This window comes from Lynx canadensis, chromosome A1 (assembly GCF_007474595.2).
Source record: "Lynx canadensis isolate LIC74 chromosome A1, mLynCan4.pri.v2, whole genome shotgun sequence".
NCBI lineage: Eukaryota > Metazoa > Chordata > Mammalia > Carnivora > Felidae > Lynx > Lynx canadensis.
In genome coordinates this window covers 206979937-207003548 of record NC_044303.2, presented here as the reverse complement: position 1 = coordinate 207003548, position 23612 = coordinate 206979937, and the positions used below count along the sequence as shown (strand labels likewise).

At 40.9% G+C, this 23612-nt stretch overlaps 1 protein-coding gene across 4 annotated transcripts in view; it reads left to right on the top strand.

Annotated features, from left to right (window-relative positions):
- Positions 1-23612, top strand: part of CARD6 (caspase recruitment domain family member 6) — a 39847-nt gene that overhangs the window by 3647 nt on the left and 12588 nt on the right. For 3 of the 4 annotated variants that reach the window (XM_030330657.1, XM_030330665.1, XM_032594494.1), the window contains one exon: positions 5973-10452. In XM_030330657.1, the coding sequence (XP_030186517.1) occupies positions 5973-8218 (2246 nt within the window). In that variant the 3' untranslated portion in view covers positions 8219-10452. Of the gene's footprint in view, positions 1-5972; positions 10453-13574; positions 13750-15481; positions 15602-23612 lie in introns of those variants that run through there. The other variant, XR_004344040.1, reaches the window with a different exon arrangement.

Here is a 23612-nt window from a genome sequence, read left to right as displayed (position 1 = left end):
TATGGGTGGGTTTGACAGAGAGGAAGACCTAGGCCCTACAAAATGATGGACAATATAAGCAAAAATAAATACTGTCAGCTTACAGGTTTCTGCAGTCACCTCCATGGTACATATAAGTTGCTAACCACTAACTTTGCTCAAATTAAGCCTCAAATTAAGCCTCTTAAGTCATTTCAGTGCCTTTGTGACCAGTCAGAGGGATATGGAGATTATGGGCCTAACTACTGAAGTGAAAATCAGAGAGGAGCTTATAATAATTGGATAAGATCCCAAAATATTGGTACTTGGCTTGATCCAGTCATAAATTATCATCTTGATAAGGGAAATTATATTGGTATCTTGAATTGGAATATTTCTGAATGAAAATTCAAAATGTTAGAAATGCTTCATTTGGAGAGATATTGTCTATGAAAATAAGTATCACCAACTTCTGAGCAGAGAAGGGAAAGAAACATAGCTATTGTCTCACACTCAGTCCAAATCGTGGGGATCCATCATCCAGTTCTAGGTAGGAGAGGAGTAATGTCCTCCTCATCACACCTTGTATTAGTTTGCTACTGCTGCTGTAACAAAGTGCCACAAAGGAGGTAGCTTAAACAATAAACAACAGAAATGTGGCATCTCAGTTTGGAGGCCAGAAGTCTGAAATCAAGGTTGGTTACTTCTGAAGGCTGTAGAGAAGAATCTGTTCCTAGTTTCTGGCAGTTTGTTGGACATCTTTGGCATTCTTTGGCTTGTAAAAATATCCCTCTCGTCTGCATTCATAGTTGTCTCCCTGGGTGCATTTCTCTAGGTCCCTAGGTCTCTAGGTTCTCTAGGGGTGCATTTCCCCTTTTTATAAAGACATTAGTCATATTGGATCAGGGCTCACCCTAATACTTCATCTTTACTAATTATATCTGCAATGACCCTATTTCCAAATAATATCACGGAGGCATTGGGGGTTAGGAATTCAACATAGGAATTTGAGGGATACATAATTTAACCTACAACACAATCCTTTTTTTTTTTCTTTTCAAATTTTTATTTGAATTGTAAGTTAACATACAATGTAATATTGGTTTCAGGAGTAGAATTCAGTGATTCATCAGTTACATTCAGCACTCAGTGCTCATTACAACAAGTGCCCTACTAATAATATCCATCTCCCACCTAGCCCATCCCCTGCCCACTTCCCTCCATCAACACTCAATTTGTTCTCTATTGTTAAGAGTCTCTTGTGGTTTGTTTCCCTCTCTCTTTTTTATTTTTTATTTTCTCCCCTCCCATATGTTCATCTGTTTTGTTTCTTAAATTCCACATATGAGTGAAATTATATGGTATTTGTGTTTCTCTGAATGACTTATTTCGTTTAGCATAATACACTCTAGCTCCATCCGTGTCATTGCAAATTACAGTATTTCATTCTTTTTTCTTTAATTAAAATATTTTAGTGTTTATTTCTTTTTGAGAGAGAGACAGAGAGACAGAGCATGAGTGGGGGAGGGGCAAAGAGAGAGAGAGGGAGACACAGAATCCAAAGCAGGCTCCAGGCTTTGAGCTGTCAGCACAGAGCACCATGTGGGGCTTAAACTCATGAACCACGAGATCATGACCTGAGTTGAAGTCGGACACTTAACCTACTGAGCCACCCATATACCCCAAGAGTTCATTCTTTTTAATGGCTGAGTAATATTCCATTTACAACACAATTCTTGTTCCACCCTCATACCTTCCCAATCCATAGTCATTTTTAGGCCTCATTTTTTTTAAGTGTATTTATTTATTTTGAGAGAGAGAGAGAGCATGAGCATGGGATGGGCAGAGAGAGAGGGAGAGAGAGAATCCCAAGCAGGCTCTGCACTGCTGGCATGGAACCTGACACGGGGCTCTATCTCACAAACTGAAATCAAGACCTGAGCCAAAATCAAAAGTCAGATGCTTAAATGACTGAGCCACCCAGGTGCCCTAGGCCTCATTCTTAATTTTTAAAATTTATTTACATATTTCACTTATTGTATAGGGTTGACTTAATTATTCACTGCATAGTATCATCATTATACTGTGAAAAGCCCCATGTCTTTTTATTCCCTTTTTTCTTTATTCCCCATTCCCCTTATTCTATAGGTAACATTCTAATATTATGATGTGTTTCTTGCATGTTACTGTTTACTTTGTATGATCTTCTTTTCTATGTCAGTTATTTAGTGTAATAGTAGAGCTTATCAAAATTCAGTTGCTTAAAACAATAAGTGTGTGTTATTATTCATGTGTCTGTAGTTGGCTGGGCAGTTCCTCTGGTCTTTCCTGAGTTTTCTCATGTGTCTGTGGTCAGCTGGCTATAGACTAGTCTGTCGTCTTCTGAAAGTCTAGTCTGGACTTATTCTCGGACTAGATGGGGCATATTCTTATGGAGAGGACCCAGGAGTATGAGAGAAGGCAAGAGGGAGAGAGAGAAAGAGACAGAAGAGAAGGCTTAGATTTAGTACTGTCATGCCATCTGAATTAGTTTCCTAGGGCTGAAGAAAGCACTACACAAGGGTAGCTTAGGACAATGGGAGATTTATTGTCTCATAGTTATGGAGGCCAGAGGTCTGAAACCAAGGTGTTAGCAGGGTCAAGGGCTCTCTGCAGGCATTAGGGAAAGAGCTGTTCCAGTACTCTCTAGTTTCTGGTAGCCTCAGTTATTTCCTGGCTTTAAATGCCCATCTTCTCTCTGTGTGTCTTCAATCACTTTCCCTCTGTGCATGTCTCTGTTTTCAAATTTCCCCTTTTTGTAAGGACACCAGTCATACTTCATGGGAGCTCACCCTAATGACCTCATTTTAATTTGACCTCTTTAAAGATTTTGTTTACAAATAAGGCCACATTCTGAGGTACTGGGGACTTCAACACAATTTTTTTTTTGGGGGGGGAGCACAATTCAACCCATAACACCATCACTTTTGCCACATTCTGTTGGCCAGAGTATGTCACACAAAGACAGTTGTGACATACTCAAGAGTTGGGGAAAACAGATTCAAGAGTTGGGGAAAAACAGATACCACTTCTTACAAAGTAATATTGCAGAAATCCAAAATATATCCAGAAAGCCATTAATTGGGGCTATTTTTTGCAATTAATCTAGCACCTTTAGTAAAACATGTCAAGGAAAGTTTCAGTAATAATGTAGTTCTGACTTGCAATGTAATTCTAGTAGCTAACCAATCCAGTCTAGTTGGCTGGAGGCATGAGGCTAACTCTGTCTTTTTCCTCTGTAATATTTGTTTGTCTGTGCAGCTAGGAACTCAAAAAAAAAATCCAAATGTATCTGATTCAAAGGAGAAACATCATTATGTTTTTTGTTATGTTAAATTTCATGACAAAAAAAATCACAGTGTCAAATCTAAGTCTCAGGAAGGCTTATGGTGTTGCTTTGTGTGCTCTGCACTGTATAAGGTCAACTTGTGTATAGACTATAGCAATCAGCTCCCTTCCCTTCCAGCTTACAATTGAGTTCATCCAGTGGCAGGAACCCATATATTTACCGTTTCCTGTGCCCTTTCTTCCTGAAGATCTAAGATTTAATGTGATGTTGTTTCCGTTTAGCCTGAAGAATTTTTATTTATTATTATTATTTTTAAATTTCTTTCAGTGTAGGTCCATTAGTGGGAAATTCTCTTATTTTTTGCTTATTGAGAAATGTCTTTATTTTGCCTTCATTCCAGAAGGATATTTTTGCTAGATATTGAATTATAGATTGACAGGTTTTCTGCCTTCAGCACTTTATGGATGCCATTCCTGTCTTTTGGCTTCCATTGTTTCTGATGCTAAGTCTACAGTTATTTTATCATTGTTCCCTGTAAGTGTTATTTTTTTACTTAAAAAAAATTTTTTTTAGCAGTTGACTCTTATATAGTTAGATATGATTTTCTTTGTTTTTAGTCCCCCTTAGGATTTGCAAAAATCTGTAAAAAATTTTTTAACCAAATTTGGAAAATCTTCAGCCATTATTTATCTAAATATATATTTCTGTCCCACTTGTTCCCTCCTCTCTTTCTGACACTTCAAGTACATATATGTTAAAGTTTTTATTACTCTTCCATGGGTTCTAAGGCTTTATACATTGGACTCAAATTCAAGAATTTCCTTTCAGTAGGTGGCAGCTAAAATCATTTCTTTTTGCCTTAGCTGGGGTATTTTCATAAATTTTAAGTTTACAAACATATATTGGGTTCTAGATATTATTGCTTCTTAACTTTTTTTCTTTTTATCCATTTTTGTGCTTGTTGATTGTATCATTGTTGCTCTGTATAATATTTGTTTACTCTGTTGCTTCTGGGTATGGTATCCAGATGAGCTCTGTAGTAGTCAGGAAAGACTAACAAGTCCTTACCTTGTTAGTACTTGGCCTGGGCTGTGCAGGTACCAGTTTTTGTGCTGAAGAAACAGAGGATTGTTGTCCAAAGGCAAAATAGGTGATAGGCAAGAGCAGGACCTAAAAGCTTTCCTGAAACCTAGCCTCTCACTGCCTCCCCTGGGAACCCTTTTTACTAGCCCCAACTCCTCCCTTACCTTCTTAGCCCAACACATATTCCACTTGAAGCAACTTTTAGACTGTCCAAGGATTTCTTAGTTATCTTTGTTAATCCTTGAAATCCATACCTTTCTCTCACTTCTGTTGTTTCTTACCAGGCTAATTTTATAGGGGATCCAAGAAGCTTATGCTCGTTTGCCAGGAGTAAATACTACCAGGAGTAAAAAAAAGTGCTCTCTGACCTTCTTTCTCTAAGCACTATCTCTGTATTCCCAAGAAGTGGTTAGGAGGTATTTTAGGAAATGGGAGATTAAGAGAAAGTAGGTACAGCACATAAATTCTGAGGAAACTTTAACGGACATAAAATCTTTCATTTCTCCAAACTGTAACAAGAGATACATTTAAGAAAGAAATCAGCAGCACCTGGGTGGCTCAGTCAGTTAAGGGTCAAGCTTTGGCTCAGGTCATGATCTTGGGGTTTGTGAGTTTGAGCCAGTGTCAGGCTCTGTGATGACAGCTCAGAGCCTGCAGCCTGGTTCGGATTCTCTGTCTCTCTGTCTCTCTCTCTGCCCTCCCCACTCATCCTCTGTCTGTCTCTCTCTCAAAAATAAATAAACGTTAAAAAAAGAAATTAAAAACCAGAAAGAGAGAAAGAGAAAGCAAGAAAGCAAGAAAGAAAAAGAAACCAGTATCGGGGTGCCTGGGTGGCTCAGTCAGTTAAGCAGCAGACTCTTGATTTCGGCTCATGTCATAATCTCACCGTTCTTGAGTTCAAGCCCTGCATCTGGCTCTGTGCTCACAGCATGGAGCCTACTTTGAATCCTCTGTCTCCCTCTTTCTGCCCCTCCCCTGTACACACTCTCTCTGAAAAATAAACAAACATTAAAAAATATTAAAAAAAACAAATCAGTATCATCCTAGAGAATTCCTCATACACGTGTGCATATCATGGAATATTAGCAAGGTTTTTCATCATTGCATACAAACATTAGCCAAAAAATTGGAAAACCTAAATGACCATCAGTAGACAATGGTTAAATAAGTAATGGTCCATCCAAATCATGAAGTACGATGGATTAGCTAAAAATGAATTAAGTCAATCTGTGTATGAACTGACTTAGAAGAATTTGCAAAGAATACCATTAAGTGAAACGAAGTCGAAGAATCATTTGTTTAGGATAATATGATTTATGTAAAAGTAAAATAGCATCCACTGAACCAAATGATATATTTCTCTGTGTTCATGCATTACCTATATACTTGCATAGAAAAAGGACGGGAAGCAAATATACGTAACATATTGGCATCTCTTAGAAGGAAAATGGAATTGGCAGACTGGCAAAAAGGAACTTTCACTATATTTGTATCGTTCCATCTTCTTACAATGAAAAAGTCAATTACTCACTTAATTTTAAAAGTCAGTGAAGGTAGCTTAGATTCTGAATGTGACATTCACTGAGTATCTTTTTCCCTACAGAAAGAAAAAAGGTATTTAAAGATGTCCTGTCATGTTTGAACATGGATAGGAGCAGAAAGCTTCTGCCAGATGTTGTTAAACAATTCTCCTTAGATCGAGGATGTATGTGGACACCTGAGACTCCAGGAGACTTAGCCTGGAATTTCCTGATGAAAGTTCAAGCGCTGGATGTCACGGCCAGAGATACAATCCTCAGACACAAGGTTCTGGGTGAGGGTAACAAAGAGGAACTGCTGACTGGAGTAGAGAATTTGGAAATTAGAGACATACAAACCATTAATCCCTTTGATGTTCTTTGTGCATCTATGCTCTGTTCAGACAGCTCGTTGCAACGCGAGGTCATGTCAAACATGTATCAGTGCCGGTTTGCTCTTCCCCTGCTCCTGCCAGATGCAGAAAACAACAAAAGCATCTTAATGCTGGGGGCCATGAAGGGCATTGTGAAGAAGTGGTCAGCACAATCTTCAGGAGGGCCTACAGGGGATACAGAAAAGTGCCTGACTCTCATGAAGATGCCTGTCATCTCTTTTGTGCGCCTAGGATACTGTAGCTTCTCCAAGTCCAGAATTCTCAACACACTGCTTGTCTCTGACCAACTAAAATCACACAAAATCTTTCTCCATCAGGATTTTACTGGCCCGGTGTTTCCCCGGCAGATCTCTGACGGCCTGGTAGAGATAATGTGGCATTTTCCTGATAGCGATGGTCTAATGGAAAATCCTAGTGTTTTCCAAAAGCCTGTTGCTCTGGCCAACCTTCGTGGAGATCTAGAAAGTTTTTGGACACAGTTTGGTTTCTTGGTGGAAGTTTCCTCAGCTGTGTTTTTTTTCACTGACTACCTAGGTGAGAAGGAGTGGGACTTGCTAATGTTTTTAGGAGAAGCTGCCACCGAGAGATTCTACTTTGTCCTCAGTCCCCAGGCCCAGGAGAGTGAAGAGACACAGCTTTTCCAGACGACTCTGAAGTTGAAGCCATCACAGCTACTGTTTTGGAAGGGGGAGGCACCTGGGGAGAGAGGGAAGAATATTGAGGGTCTTCAAGCTGCTCTCCAGGAAGTGATGTCCTCTTCACTCAGATGTGTGTCTGTGGAGGACATGGGCTCCCTGGCCAGGGAGTTGGGAATCCAGGTAGACCAAGACTTTGAGAATGTTCAGGGGATTCAAACTCCCCCTAGTGAAAATTTGTCTGGAACAGCTAAAGATGAGAGACAACAAAGACCCAGTCAGTCAGAAAGCTCATGTGAAAGCCCAGCTGTGATGCCTGGAGAATCTGGGGCTAGCCAGAATCTCCAGAATTTCTGCCTCCTCCCAGGATTCGTGCCTCGTCTGGAAAACTGTCCTTTACCAACCAGAATTGGAGGGAACTTTAGCCACGTTTCTTTGAAAGCCCCCTGGGTTACGGGCTCCCACTTTTGGTCAGAGCAGAGGTCTAAGTGGTTCCGTCCCTGGCCCTTTCAGAAAACAAGGGCCTATGGTCGAGGTAAAAGTTTTGGGTTTCGGTACTTCCAGCCCCAGAGATTTTATTCACCTGAAAGATTCACGAAATTTTCAAGAACTGCTTTGGGACATCCTATGACTAAAACAATTGGAGGACTACCAAGACCTGTGTCTCAGCATGTACACGCCTGGTCCAGGAGACCACAGACAACAGGAGCTCTTGAAAGGTCTGGGGTAGTGGTCTCCCAGGTAGGTCACTCCCACTCCCTGGGTCTGCAGCCAGCAGAAGCAGCTGGGAAGCCACAGCTTAAGCAAGGCTACACCCATAGAACACAGCCACCAAGGGCACCTGGGAAACCTATGAAAACAACATCCCATATTGAAGGTTTTTACCCTCAGGCCTTTCAACCAGCAGGAGCCACAAAAAAACCTTTAAGGCCTGCCTCTCATCAAGGAGCCAAACTGAAGACACAGGATGGGCCTTTAAATCCAGCCTTCCAAAGGTCCAGTAGCAAATGTTTACCCAGCTCTCAGTTCAAACCCAGTCAGCCCAAGCCATCCCAGGTCAAACACTCTCAACCTGTGCCCTCTCAACCCAAACCCACTCAAACAAAACCCACTGAGTGCCACCCCTCCCACGCTAAACCTTGTCCACCCAAACCCACTCAGCCCAAACCATGCCCATCCCAGTCCTCCCAGTGTAAACCTTCTCAGCCCAGGGCCACTCAACCCAAGTCATCTAAGACTAGTCCTGCACAGGCTAAGGCATACCATGCAAGAGCAGGGCCCAAGAAGGCTGGGAAACATTAAAGTGCTTACTCTAGAGACCTATGAAACATATCCTTAACCCAGACCATTGCTATCATGTGGTAACCTAAAGAAGAGTGGTAGTCATGGTAAGAGACCACTATTATTAGCATGACACAGAAAAAGAAAAGATATACACAACCTAAACGGTATCATTAAAACATTTGTAAGAATGATTTTTTCCAACAGGAAAAATATGAAACAATTAAGAGTAGAATCGAGGAGTAAATAAATGAACTAAATCCAACCTTGAGTATTAGGTGATATATAACCTGAATCCGAGGAATGGGGCTGTTGAGACCACCCCTTAAAATAAGGCTCAGGCTGCCTGATTGTTGCAACAAAAATTGCTCTAAATGCTGGCTGCTCCAGAGGTGTCTTGGTCAAAAGTTTGTGGTCAATATCAGCCACTAAGCAGATAACCTTGTTTGTTTGGGGGATGTTTAAATCAACTTACTTGTGATAATAGTTCCAATTTGCTTGGATAATATAACTCTCTCATTTGACCCTTACATATAGAAATAATGAACTAACAACCAATGATATAAATTATTTTGCATTAACTTGGGTATGATTTGACTATGTTTTATACTTAAAATGTTTGTAATAGTTAAGATAATTTGGCTTATTAGAGGATCTTATACATTGTCCTCAAGATTCCAACTTAAAATGTATACTTGAGTTTTTAATTTTAGAGTTGTGACTTTTTAAGTTGAAAAGATTAAGATAGGTTTACAAAGCTTGTAAAAAGCATTGCAATGTTTAACAGAACTTAAGATTTACAAAATTTACAATTTTAATTCATTGGATTCATTATTATCCTAAACATACAGGTAAGTTCTGCTAATTAGAAGGATAAGTAAAAGGAATGTATTAAATTTAGAATATTTAAGCAAAGTTTAATTGTAAATGACATCAAATATTATTAAAAGGTCACTTTAAAGATTCATGTTAAAATTCACTAGATGTAGAAATGAAATAATAAGATTTGTAAATTGGATTAAGACCTCTGGTTTTTGGATTTTGATTTTTAAAAAATTAATACTAATTTTTAAGTACTAAAATAACCCTGCTTGTCTTTCCTGGGTTTTTTTTTTTTTTCTTTTTTGCCTTCAAGGACACCAAGGGAAAAAAATCATATTGATGCATAGTTAAGAAATGATCTTTAAAAAGGAATAACTAATCTCTGAGAACATTCTCATACTATAATAGGTATCCTTCATTTGTGCCTGTTTTAAGCAATTAATATTGAGTATTTAGAGGGTGCTAAATCTCTAAAGGTTATTGAAAGGATGAAGAAAGAAGGGACTATGCATGTAGATTTTTCTATTTGTCTTTTCAAGAGAAAAAGCATAACTATCATGACTACAAAATCTTTGATGTTAAAGTGGAGCTTCTCAATGAAAATAATCTTTTTGTTGTTTAAACTTTTGAAATGAGCAATATTAGTGATGTTTTAAAAACGTTTTTCTGAACATTTCTTCAAGATTAGTTATTGGAGGAGAGAACTTGTTGGGCTCTTTGTCACCAACAGATTGTGTCAGTTTGGGTCATGACCATACATATGTGGTTCATTCAAATCGGACACCTTTAGGAGAGTTTAATAATCGGACTATTTATAAAGGGCTGGACAAGAGGTTTAAACAGTGTAAAAGAGAGGGCAGCACACTGGATGTGAGTGTGAGGCACATTGTCACCCCAAGATCTGAAGGGAGAGAGGGGGTCAGTGCTTTCTCCAGTCAGAAGAGCTGTGTAGGAAGGGTCTTGGGTCTGGCTGGTTGAGGGGGACAGCAGGCTACAGTGACCCACAGGGAGTGATTCCAGGGAATAAATACTCCACACCCGATCTGATGGTGCATCCCCTTGGCCAAAGCCAACCAGAAACCGGGAAACAAGGAACCCACTTAGCCAGTTCATGTTGATCAGTTCTTAGGGTTCAGAGCAAGGTGGAGAGTGAACCTGGAGGGGCAAACAGATGGCACTTAACAGATTTCTCCCTTTCCATTTCATTCTTCCTTCCTTTTCTCTTTTCTCCCTTCTTCCTTCTCTTGCACTTATTTATTGAGCATATATTATGTGTAAGGCATTGGAGCAGGAACTGAGGAGACGTGGAAAGAGAATGAGAAATCCTCCTATAGTTGTGAGACCCTATAAGTCTGTTTCCTCTTTATTATAAAACTATAAGCTCATTGGGGTGCCTGGGTGGCTCAGTCAGTTGAGCGTCCGACTCCTGATTTCAGCTCAAGTCATGATCCCAGGGTTGTGGGATCGAGCCCTTCATCGGACTCTGTGCTGAGCATGGAACCTACTTAAGATTATCTTCTTCTTGGGAAATACATATCAAAACCACAATGAGATACCACCTCTCACCTGTCAGAATGGCTAAAATTAACCACTTGAGAAACTACAGATGTTGGTGAGGACGTAGAAAAGTGGAACTCTTTTGCACTGTTGGTGGGAATGCAAACTGGTGCAGCCACTCTGGAAAACAGTATGGAGTTTCCTCACAAAATTAAAAATAGAGCTACCCTACGAGCCAGCAATTGCACTACTAGGTATTTATCCAACGGATACAAAAATGCTGATTCAAAGAGGCATATGCCCCCCCCCCCAATGTTTATAGCAGCACTATCAACAATAGCCAAATTATGGAAAGAGCCCAAATGCCCATCGACTGACAAATGGATAAAGAAGATGTAGTATATATACACACTGGAATATTACTCGGAGATCAAAAAGAATGAAATCTTGCCATTTGCAACAACGTGGATGGAACTGGAGGGTATTATGCTAAGTGAAATAAGTCAGAGAAAGATACCATATGATTTCACTCATGAGGAATTTAAGAAACAAAACAGATGGACATAGGGGAAGGAAAGGAAAATAAGATAAAAACAGAGCGGGAGGCAAACCATAAGAGACTGTTAAATACAGAGAACAAACTGAGGGTTGCTGGAGGGGAGGTGGGTGGGGGGATGGGCTAAAGGGTGATGGGCACTTGGGAGCACACTTGTGATGAGCACTGGACATTATATGTAAGTGACGAATCACTAAATTCTACTCCTGAAACCATTATTACACTATATGTTAACTAACTTGGATTTAAATAAAAATAAAAAAAAAGATTCTCTCTCCCTCTGCCCCTCTCCCCCTCTCACTCTTGTGCTCTGTCTCTAAAATAAATAAAATGAAAAAAAACTCACAAAAAACCTATAAGCTAATTATATATAGTTTTGAAAATGCAAAAATAGACAAAGGAATATAAAAATAGTCTGCAGTCTCTTAACTCAGAGGGTAATGTAGCCCTCTGACTCACTAATAAGATTTTCATAAATTTTTTCTATTTGTGTATATTTATAGACAGCACTCAGTTACATATTCAAGTCTATGCTATGGTTGAATGTGGCAAAATCAAATAAGGGAATAGTCTAGTTTGTTTTGGGACAGGCAGTATAAGTATAGTCTGTTTTGGGACAGGCAGTATAAATAGTATAAAATACTGGTTTTCCAGACTTAAGAAAGTCTGAATTCAGGACATGAAATATAGTTAAAGGGCATCTTTGTATAATGCACAAGTTCAAGTGTTATAAGTCAAATGTGCAAAAATTCAGAACCACTTGTTTATATGTGTGTCATTTACTAAATTGAGAGCATTCAATTTGTACTTGGCTTTTTTTGTTGTTGCTATTAGCAGATTGAAGAGTCTACCCAATGACGCCTCTTTCAACACCTGAAAATCCTTTCTTAAACACCTTAAGTCAATTTATATTTTTTACAAGAAAACCAATAAAGATTACCTTTTTTAAAAAACATTGAAAAAGTGTGTTCTTTGTTGAGATGCTGGAAAGGAGTATATTCCAATGTCATACAAAGTCTGGCCATAGGGACAAAGCTGCCTCATAAATCACACTAGCCTCATAAATCTGTGTTTTACCTACATGCATGGTGACCTTCTGCATTTCTTTATGTCTTAGAATTTTTTATAGTCTCCTTCTTGGTAAGGTATAGCTCCCTTTCTGATGTTTGCTATATAGGGTCCATGTAAGCAAAGTGTCTGTTGGGGAAGATAAACATGACACTGACTGCCAAGGATTTAGAAATCTGATTTAATGGGTGCTTCTAAGTGGTAATTGCTTAAGGGTAGTTCTTAGTGTTTGTTAGGGTAAAGCCTGAGTAAGTTGTGATAGCAAAGGCAAGGCAAAAAATATAGTGGCTTAAATAATATGGGAGCTAATTTTTCTTTCGTGTATATAACAATACAGTCTGTCTAAGCTGATGGAGCAGCTCTTCTCCACAGGGCTCATCAAGAACTAAGTTCCTACCACCTCGTTACTCCATTTCTTTGGACATTGTCCTTTTCTGTATGATTGAAGTCACTCTCGTTACCTTGATGCAATTCACAGAATGTGAGAAAAGCCATATTCCAGAGAGTAGCCTGACTTAAGTTAGGGATGATTTGAAATTGTGTACTGTCTTTCAATCACATTCCATTGGCCCACAGTTGGTCATATGGCCACATGTAGCTGGAAAGGAGGCTGGGAAATGCAGTCACCAGGTGGGTGGCCATGCATCCAGGAAGAAGAGAAGAAGCAGCACTTTGCCTAAATATCACAGAATATCAAGAACATCAGAGGCCCAGGGGCACCTGGGTGGCTCCATCGGCAGAGCATCTGATTTCAGCCTAGGTCATGATCTTGCTGTTCCCAAGTTCGAGCCCTGTGTTGGGCTCTGTGCTGACAGCTCAGAGCCTGGAGCCTACTTCAGATTCTGTGTCTCCCTCTTTCTCTCTGCCCCTCCCCCACTCATGCTCTGTTTCTCTCTCTCTCAAAAATAAATAAAAACCTTAAAAACTTTTAAATAAAATAAGGTTGCTACTGTGATCTGGGTATTGTCTGCTCCTGATCCTAAATTATACACAAGGGCCATAATGTTTTCTATTATTCTATAATAGAAATACAAACTAGACTATTCCCTTATCCCAGGTATTAGCATTCTTCACACTCTTTTGGCAAGTTTCCTTAAATTCAGAAGTAGTGATTGTATAACATGAGCATGCATAACAATCACCCAACGTGGTTGTTAAAATTGTGTATTACAGGGGCGCCTGGGTGGCTCAGTCGGTTACGCGTCCTACTTCGGCTCAGGTCATGATCTCTCGATCCGTGAGTTCGAGCCCCGCGTCAGGCTCTGTGCTGACAGCTCAGAGCCTGGAGCCTGTTTCAGATTGTGTGTCTCCCTCTCTCTCTGGCCTTCCCCCACTCATGCTCTGTCTCTCTCTGTCTCAAAAAAAAAAATAAATAAACGTTAAAAATAATAATAATAATAATAATAATAATAATAATAAAATTGTGTATTACAGATTGGCTCAGTAAATCTGGGGTAAGCCTGAGGAATGGCCTTTTAACAGGAACTCCCACTGAGGCAGAAGATCCTGGGGTCACATTCTGAAAAACCCAGAGAGGGCCCAGGCTGCAAACCTGTTTTCAGGTGCTCAGAGAAAGAAATTTTCATCTGGACCAGGAATCCGGTCTGGGGTAATTTCCCTTCATTTATCATTCTCATTAAATTCATTGTTCATCTCCTGCTGGAAAATTGTGCACTTAAGAGCTGTTGGAAGGAGGTGATAATGAGGTAAAAAGTTTTAGCCATTTAAGATTAGGACTGTTCTGTTCTACCTATAGGTTTCTATATCCAACACTTCACATTTTGTCTGCAAGTTTTGTACCTGATTAAATTTAAAAATGTCCTTTTACTTTTCAAAATGTGCTTCTCTCTCTTTGCTGCATGGCTAAGACATGACTTTTTTTCGCATCAAGCCTCGGTCCTTTCTTCCTCTTGCCCAATGTCACCAGTATAGATCATATTATTCTTTCACTAATGGCAAAGTGACTTTGCTAGGGATTAATGCAGATGATTTTGGGCTTGGGTCTTGATTTGACACTCCCATGTCTCTAGGCCTCACAAACTAGATAAACTTCTCCGGGATGGCAAAAGCAGAGAGAAAGGAGAATAGTCAAGATACTGAGATGTTGTGTGTGTGTCCCCCAGACTGGTCCTTGCTCCCTACCCCCAGTTCTTGGCAAATTCCCCACTCCCACCTCTGGGCCCCGCGGATGAGCAATACAACCCAAAGAGAGATTTGAATACTGTGTACCTTTAATGTCTGTCCCACTTTTCATGACTGGATTGGGTTAAGGGATGAGGTAAGAGAGGAGGAAAAACTATTAATAAAAAAGCATATTAATTAGTACTTCAAATCCCATCCCAACAGGAACAGAGCGCCAGGAGGAGGACCGGATGGAGGAGAGCCAAGAGGGGTGTGGTTTAAACCCTGGCTGGGGTGTGTTTCCAGAGGACAGCGCGGTCTGTCTTGGGCATTTTATCAAATCGGGGCCAATTTCCTTGCTTTTAGACTGGACCTACTTTGGATGCTTTTAAGAAGATCAGGAATGAGATGAAAGTTTCAGAAGCTAAGAGGAAGACCTGTCAAAGATTATTCTGCTATCCCAATCATACTGAAAACTACCCGAAGAACTGCCCATATAGTTTCGGTCCTGGGCAGCCATGGGGTGTGCTGCTCGGTTGTCCGCTCACCGCGGATCCACCTGTGCTGTCTGAGGGTCCACTGCAGGATTCCCCAAAGCACACGCGGGCCGGCTGCTCTCAGCCAGTGACTCTGCAGGGCAGGGGAGCTAGAGCCGGGCGGGTCCTCCCCACGCGGGGGCGCTCCAGCGGGCCACCTCTGTCCGCTCTGGGCTCTGAGACTTTCTCTGAGCTGCACCGTGGTCTGATGCTCTCCCCCCACCCTGCCCCAACTGCTGCCCCCAACCAAGTCCTGCTCCCTCGTTTTGCCTTCCAGATGTCAGACCTGCAGGGTGGTGGGACGCCCTTCTTGCCCACTCCTGCTCTTATCTCCCTTTTGCTTCGCAGGTTTTCCCTGCGCTTGAATGCTCTTAGCCTATGCGTCGTGAAGGACTTGAACTGCCACAAGTTCTTTGTGAAAAATGTTTCTTCTTTTTTACAAGTGTCTGTTTGGTCGTGGGCTCGCCTACTCCCCCCTCAACTCTTGTATGAGAAAGCAGACCTGTTGAATTTTGTCCCTAGTGTTGAGAGCTTACTTCAAAGAGGGAAAAAATGCTTTGACTCTTTTTAATTATCTTTTTTAGGTTGGACATACTGATTTTGAACGCAGAATTTTTTGCAAGAGCTTTGAAAAAGCTTAAAGGTAACCAGAAATCATTCACAATTTGCTATTCTCTTTTGTAGCTCACAAGAAAGAAGAAAAACAGCATAGTAATATGATGGGTGCCAGCATGTTGCTTCAGGTCTGTGGGATCTCTTCCAGTGGTGGCTAATAGTGTCAAATACCTCAGCAAGACCAGTAAGGTAAGAACTGAGACATGTGCCCTTGCCTTGTGTGCTCGGTGTCAGTTCAGTTTTAGGGAGATAAAGGCACAGAAGCCAGGCTGAACAGGGTCAAGGTGTTAATGGAAAGTGAGGAAGTGGACACTTCAGGAAATTTGATTGAGAAGCAAAGTGCTTTACTTATTTGGCCAAGAAGAGCCTTTCTTCTTCTCATCCTCTTCCCTCCTTCTCCCCCTTCCTTCTTCCCATACTTTCCTTTTTTTTTTCTTTCCCCCTTATTTTCTTCTGATCCATCTTCCTTTTTGTTTTGTTTTGTTTGCATCCAAGTTAACATAGTATTGGTAAAGATTTCAGACACTGTTGGAAATACATGATGTTGGAAGTTCCTTGTAATGCCACCCTCTGGAAAGCAGGAGTTCTTAATTCTGGTTGCATATTAGAATCATCCAGGGAGATTTTTTTTTTAAGTTTATTTATTTATTTTGCGAGAGCAGGTGAGAGCAGGGGAGGGGCAGAGAGAGGGAGAGACAGAATCCCAAGCACGAGGTGTTCAAACTCACAAACCATGAGATCATGACCTGACTGAGATCAAAGAGTCAGACACTTAACCAGCTGAGCCCCCCAGGGGCCTCTAGGGAGACTTATTTTTAAAGCCTGATGCCAAGCCCACAGCCCATGTCAAAGACATGGCACCCAGGTATGAACATTCTTTAAGGCTTTCTAGGTGACTCCAGTATACAGTCAAGGTTGAGAACCACTGCTCCAGGACTTTGCTACTCAAAGTATGATCTGTGGACCAGTGGCACAAGCATCAGCATTCAACAGAATCTCAGCTCTGCACTCCCTCTCTACCTGCTGAATCATAACCTGCATTTCAACAAGATCCCCTGATTTTCATATGCATAATAAAAACAGAGAAGCACGTTTTATAGAAAAATCATTAAAAGCAATAAGGAAGACTTTTTTTTTTAAAGGTGGAATATACTCATGCTTGTAGACTGAGAGGAAAAGCCTATAAAGGAGAAAGAATACAAAGTATAAAACAGAATGTCATAATTGGTAGGGCAATGTCCCAGAAGTGGTGGGAGGGATAGAACTGACAGCCTGTTGGGAAAAATGGACTTTGAAGAGGAAAGGGAATTTGTTTCCTTATGACATTGGAAGGAAAGAGAATGAATGATAGACTTACAAGGAGATTTGAAAGCAGGGCAGTAGCCTCCTGATGGCCTTTGTTTTCTGCTTCTTACAGGGAAGTAGGAGAGGTCATTTGCTAACAATGAATGAGGTATTGAACACTCACTCACCGTGTTTTGCAAACAAAAATCATATGTAATCTTTCCAATAGCGCTATGATGATTCTGTTATACACATGGGAATATTGATGCTCAGTCTCTAAACATCTGTTCTGAGGTTCCTTCTATATGTCTTCACTCCTTCAGTGACATCACTCAGTGCCCCTGTAAATGTCATCCACATGACTCTGAATCCCAGATCTACATTTCCGGGCCTGATCTGTGCTATGAACACCACCAAGTTGCAGACTTGACAATTCCATAATATTGCCTGATAGGAATCTCAAACTGGGCAAAGAGAACTCTTCCCAAAGCTGTACCCCACCCTTGACCCCACTCATCATAATAAAGCTAAAATTCCAGGACTTCTCCTGGAAGTGGTTCTGTCGCACCCATCCCCAAGTCACCAAGAAGTCTGGTCAATTTGATCTCCATAGTATTCTGAGTCCCCACACTTGAGTAACATCTCCACTACCATCAGGCCAGCCTAAGCCACTGTCACCTCCTACACAGACCAGCCACCCTCTCTGCCTCTGCCATTGCCTCCCTGTAACCTGTTCTGCGCATTTCAGCCACAGTGAGGTGTGTGCATGTACATGGCCATTTAAAAATCATACCCACAAGGGGTACCTGGGTGGCTCAGTCAGTTAAGCATCCGACTTTGGCTTAGGTCATGATCTCACAGTCTGTGGGTTCTAGCCCTGCATCAGGCTCTTTGCTGACAGCTCAGATCCTGGTGCCTGCTTTGGATTCTTTGTCCCTCTTTCTGTCTGCTCCTTCCTCACTCACGCTCTGTCTCTCTCTCAAAAATAAACATTAAAAATTTTTTAATAAAAATAAATAAGTAAAATCATACCCACAAACAGGGTAGTATAACCACCCCATCACAACTGCTCCAAAAGTGGTCAATAATTTGTGAATCTTGTTTTATCTATGTTCACACCTTCACATTAAAAATAAAAAAGTATTTAAAAGCAAACCCAAGATAGCCATATCATTTCAACCATAAATATTTCAGTAGGTATCTCTAATGGAGAAGGATTTTTTTTTTAATTTTTTTTTCAACGTTTATTTATTTTTGGGACAGAGAGAGACAGAGCATGAACGGGGGAGGGGCAGAGAGAGAGAGGGAGACACAGAATCGGAAACAGGCTCCAGGCTCTGAGCCATCAGCCCAGAGCCCGACGCGGGGCTCGAACTCCCAGACCGCGAGATCGTGACCTGGCTGAAGTCGGACGCTCAACCGACTGCACCACCCAGGCGCCCCGAGAAGGATTTTTAAAAGTACTGTAGCCAGAGGCTCAGTAGTTGAGCTGGGTGACTCAGTCAGTTGAGCGTCCGACTTCAGCTCAGGTCATGATCTTGAGGTCTGTGAGCTGTGCTGACAGTTCAGAGCCTGGAGCCTGCTTCTGATTCTGTGTCTCCCTCTCTCTCTGCCCTTCCACCACTCATGCTCTGTCTCTCTCTCTCTTTCAAAAATAAATAAATATAAAAAAAAATTATAAAGTACTGTAACCAGAATGCTCACTCATTTGTAGTGCTCCAGGGTGCTGCACACATTTGTATATTGCAGCTAATCCTTCACAATTGTTTTGTGAGGTGGGCATTGCTAGATGACTTTACCTACAAGAAATTTTTTTTTTTAAATTTTAGAGAGACACAGAGAGAGCATGAGCAAGGGAGAGGGGCAGAGGGAGAGAGAGAGAGAGAGAGAGAACAAGAATCTTAAGCAGGCTCTGTACTCAGTGTGGAGCCTGACACAAGGCTCTATCCCATGACTCTGGGATCATGACCTGAGCCGAAATCAATAGTCAGATGTTCAACCAACTGAGCCACCCAGATGCCCCAAAAATGTAGAGAGTAAGGCACTTGCCCAAAGGGCCGAAATTTAAAGCAGGAGTCCTCAAATTCCCTGTTGGGTGCCCTTCCCACCTGGTCACTCTTCCTCTTTCCTATGTGTGAAGGCTCCTGTGCTCATTTCTTAGTGGCTTGAAACTCGTGATCTTGCATCATTTTAAGAAAAGAGAATATAAAAATGGGAACAATCTATATATTTTCAGATTTTCCTACTAAATTTTTTCTTTAAAATTTAGGAAAAACATCATTATACTGCCATCTTCTGGACCTTTTGAAAGCTAACACATCAACAACAATACAGAGAATTTAAAACCAGGTCTGTCCAGCTCTTTCCAATCTAGGGAGGACATATTAAACTTTGTATAATTAAAATTATTTCTTGGGGCGCCTGGGTGGCTCAGTCGGTTAAGCGTCTGACTTCGGCTCAGGTCATGATCTCGCGGTCCGTGGGTTCGAGCCCCGCGTTGGGCTCTGGGCTGATGGCTCAGAGCCTGGAGCCTGCTTCCGATTCTGTGTCTCCCTCTCTCTCTGCCCCTCCCCCGTTCATGCTCTGTCTCTCTCTGTCTCAAAAATAAATAAAAAACGTTAAAAAAATTAAAAAAAATTATTTCTTTAGTTAATTGAAAAAATTCAATTAATCTAATAATTGAATACATAATCTAATACAGATGCTTAACTGTCTGAGCCCCAGGTGCCCCAAAAGAAGTTTTTAAAAAATATCTTGGCCCAGAGCTGGAAGACACTACATAAAATAAGTACTCTTTTACAATTTTCTTTTGAGGGAGAGAGAGAGAGAGAGAGAGGCACGGAGAAAGGGAGACACAGAATCTCAAGCAGGCTCCAGGCTCTGAGCTGTCAGCACAGAGCCCGACACAGAGTTCAAACTCACAAACTGTGAGACCATGACCTGAGCTGAAGTTAGAGGCTTAACCGACTGAGCCAGCCAGGCATCCCTCTTTTCCAATTTTCTACTAGCAGATATTTATGTAGCAAAATCTACATTTGGATTTCTGCCGCTAGAAGAATGATACACTCAGAGTTTTAAGAATGGAACATGAGGCAATAAAGTATAATCTTAGCTTCATAATCTAATACAATAATAAGATAAAAATAATTTGAGTGTAAGTTATATTGTGTGGTTTCTATTGAGGAAAAATTTAAACTAACACGAAGAAAACTGTGGTGCCCTGTGAAATCCATACAGTGAGGCTAACTTTATAGTGCAATGTCTTTTTGCTTACTCTCTATTTAATAATAAAATATTAAATAGTTTAATAATAATGACTGATATTTATCAAGTGTTTTCTATGTGCTGAGTGCTGCCTAAGTGGTTAGCATGGGAGATGTCAGTTGGTCCTCTCCATGACTCTAGAAAGAGAGCATAAAGGCAATATTCCTTCCTATTTAATAAAATAGAGAGTAAGGACAGCTGAGTGACTTCCAAAGATCACACAGCTGGCAAAGGGTTAAATCAGGAATTGAGTGTAATTCTGAATTCATATACAGTGCTCTTTGTATTATGCCCAAATGGGTCAAACGGGGAACAAATCGGTGCCAATGCCTGCACTGAAATTCCTGGTGACATGTATGAAGTGCTAAGCACACTGCCTGGCACAGAATAATTACTCACAAAATATTGATGATAATTCTTGTCGTCATTATTATTTGAGAGGAAATAAGGGTAGGTGTTTCCCCGAATGACGCTGACAAGCATCCTTCCCCCACAACCCTTCCGCTGAAAACTCTCAATTGTATTGTAATGTTCTCACACTAATATGCAGCATAAGACCCATGAAGACAGGAGTTTTGTCTGTTCTGTTTACTGCTACATCCCGAGACATAGGTCACAGCTCAGACTAAATGCTCAGCAAACATTTAGTAACTAGATTGAAAAACCAGAAGTTTTTCTTGTTCTTCTTTTCTTCTTTTGACTGTGACATCATTGGCCTACTACTGGTCTGCCATTCTGTATAATTTATATGCTTTAGAAAAATGTTTCTCAAGTCTTGGTGGTTATGAAAACTTCTTGTTAAACATTTAGATACCAGAAAAAAGTAGATCCCCAGAAAGCTTCATTATATATTTTTATATCTTAATGAATGCACCCCCAAAATTTGGTACACATATGCCATGTACATATCAAAAGGATATAAAAAATACATACTGAAGTTTTGGGGGATAGAAAGCCTCCTGGGCAGGATTCCCAGGTGGCCCAAGAATGGCATGAGAACAGAGAGAGAGGCCAGCTTGGGGTTTTATTGTGATTTGGGGGTGGGACTGAGGTAAGGTCTCTTCCAGGAAGCTGCACACACCGCTGTTGCTGGAATCTCCTTGGCCAGAGGTTAGCATCATGTCCTTGCCTAACCGCAAGGGAGATTATAAAATGTAGGTTTTTTTGTTGTTTTTTTTTTTTTAATTTTTTTTTTCAACATTTATTTATTTTTGGGACAGAGAGAGACAGAGCATGAACGGGGGAGGGGCAGAGAGAGAGGGAGACACAGAATCAGAAACAGGCTCCAGGCTCTGAGCCATCAGCCCAGAGCCCGATGCGGGGCTCGAACTCACGGACCACGAGATCGTGACCTGGCTGAAGTCAGACGCTCAACCGACTGCGCCACCCAGGCGCCCCAATAAAATGTAGTTTTTATGCCACATCATCAGGTGCCCAGTTGCCACATTAAACTTCCATTACTACATAAAAAGGGAGAATGAACATAAGGGGACCAAAAACAGTCTCAAATCCAGTTATTCAATGACATTAGTTGGAATAACATTAATTGTTTCAAGTCTTCTGTGTATAGTTTACCTCTCTTATAATTTCTAGTTAGTGTTCCAAAGGTTGCTATTTTTGTAGCTTACTTATGGGTTTTAATATATTCCAAAGCATACCAGGTAGGCTGGGGAGGTGAAGCTTAATGGAAAAGAAAAGGAAACTAACGTTTATTTCTGGCAACATGCCAGGCACCTGATTAGAGACTTTCACATATTTTTTCTCATTTGGAAGGGGCAAGAGAGATAAGAAGAAAGAGTTCTTTCATCCATGGCCAGTCATTGGCAAAATGGTAAGGAAGCCAGTTTCTCTGTCAAAACTCATGCTTTCCCTTTCCATAGGTCTTTTCTAAAATGTGTTCTCTCTGTTTATTATTTTACAACACAATATGCAGCATAGAACATAACTGAAAATATTCTGTTGTGCAACATGGTATGTAGGATATAAGTACAAGTGGAACCATAATTTGTCCAAATAAATACTTAGACATAATTTGGGGTCTTACAAAATAGTACTTTGATTAGATGGTTTCTAAATCTGATTGGTCTGCATCCCAAATAACAATCATTCTTTCCCTGGCCAAACTCAAATAACCAATATGTGGGAGCATCAGGGCCAATGGTTGGGTGTGATCACATTTGGCTCCTTTTCCTAAAGCTTTCCATGCCATCATCATACAAATATGAGCTGCCTTGGGTAAAAGACACCAAAATTTTCTCAAAGGAGAGTGGTTCATGTGGTAAGTGTGGTGAGTATTCTACACGAATCCCTTGTTTGCTATTTCTAGTTAGACTGCAGCTAGATGACTTTCTTCAGTTTATTATACAGGACAAGCACAAGGGCTCGGTGATATTGTGATTTATAATACGAAATATGTATTTAGTCTTCTTCCCTTTTCTGGCACAGAGGTCCTTACACTTTTGGAATGTCCTGCAATGAAAGCCTTATAGGTATGTCTTGTTATGTTAATGCGGTGATTTTCCAACCCCACCTAAGGGTGGGGGCTGGTTGCTAGGGGAACCAACCCTGTGATTTGGAACTTTCAGTCCCACCCTTTGACCTCTAGGGAGGAGAGAGGGACTGGGGGTTGAATCAATGGCCAATAATTTAATCAATCATGATTATGTAATGAAGCCTTCATAAAAACCCTGGAAGGACTGAGTTTGGAGACTTCCCGGGTTGGTGAACTGGTGGAGGTGCTGGGGGAGTGGTGCATCTGGAGACGTCTTTTCCTCATGCCCTGTCCTGTGTATCTCTTCCATCTGGATATTCCTGAGTCATATATGCTTTTATGATGAATTGGTGATCTGGTAAGATGTTTCTCTGAGTTCTGTGAGCCTCTCTCGCAAATTAACTGAACCTGAGTAAGGGGTGATAGGAACCTTTAATTTATAACCAGTCAGTCATAAGTATAGGAAACAACCTGGGCTTGAGGTTGGTATCCCAAGTCAGAGGGGGTCATTGGAACCTCCATTTTATAGTGAGTTTGTTGGAACATAAGTAACAGCCGGGACTTACAACTGGAGGCTGAAGTGGGGTGGGTGTAGGGGCAGTCTTATGGGACCAAGCCCTCAACTTGTGGAATCTGGTGCTATCTCCTAGTGGATAATGTCAGAATTGAGTTGAATTCTCAGACACCCTACTTATGTCCTAGAATTGCTTGGTGTTGTATGGGAAGATTTTCCCAGACCCATTTTCTTTCTTTCTTTCTTTCTTTCTTTCTTTCTTTCTTTCTTTCTTTCTTTCTATCTTTCTTTAACATGAAAATTTTTCATATGAAATCCATCGTCAAATTGGTTTCCATACAACACCCAGTGCTCATCCCAACAGGTGCCTTCCTCAATGCCCATCACCTACTTTCCCCTCCCTTCCACCCCCCCATCAACCCTCAGTTTATTCTCAGTTTTTAAGAGTCTCTTATGATTTGGCTCCTTCCCTCTCTGTAACTTTTTTTTTCCCCTTCCCCTCCCCCATGGTCTTCTGTTAAGTTTCTCAGGACCCACCTAAGAATGAAAATATATGGTATCTATATTTCTCTGTATGACTTATTTCACTTAACATAACACTTTCCAGTTCCATCCACGTTGCTACAAAAGGCCATATTTCATTCTTT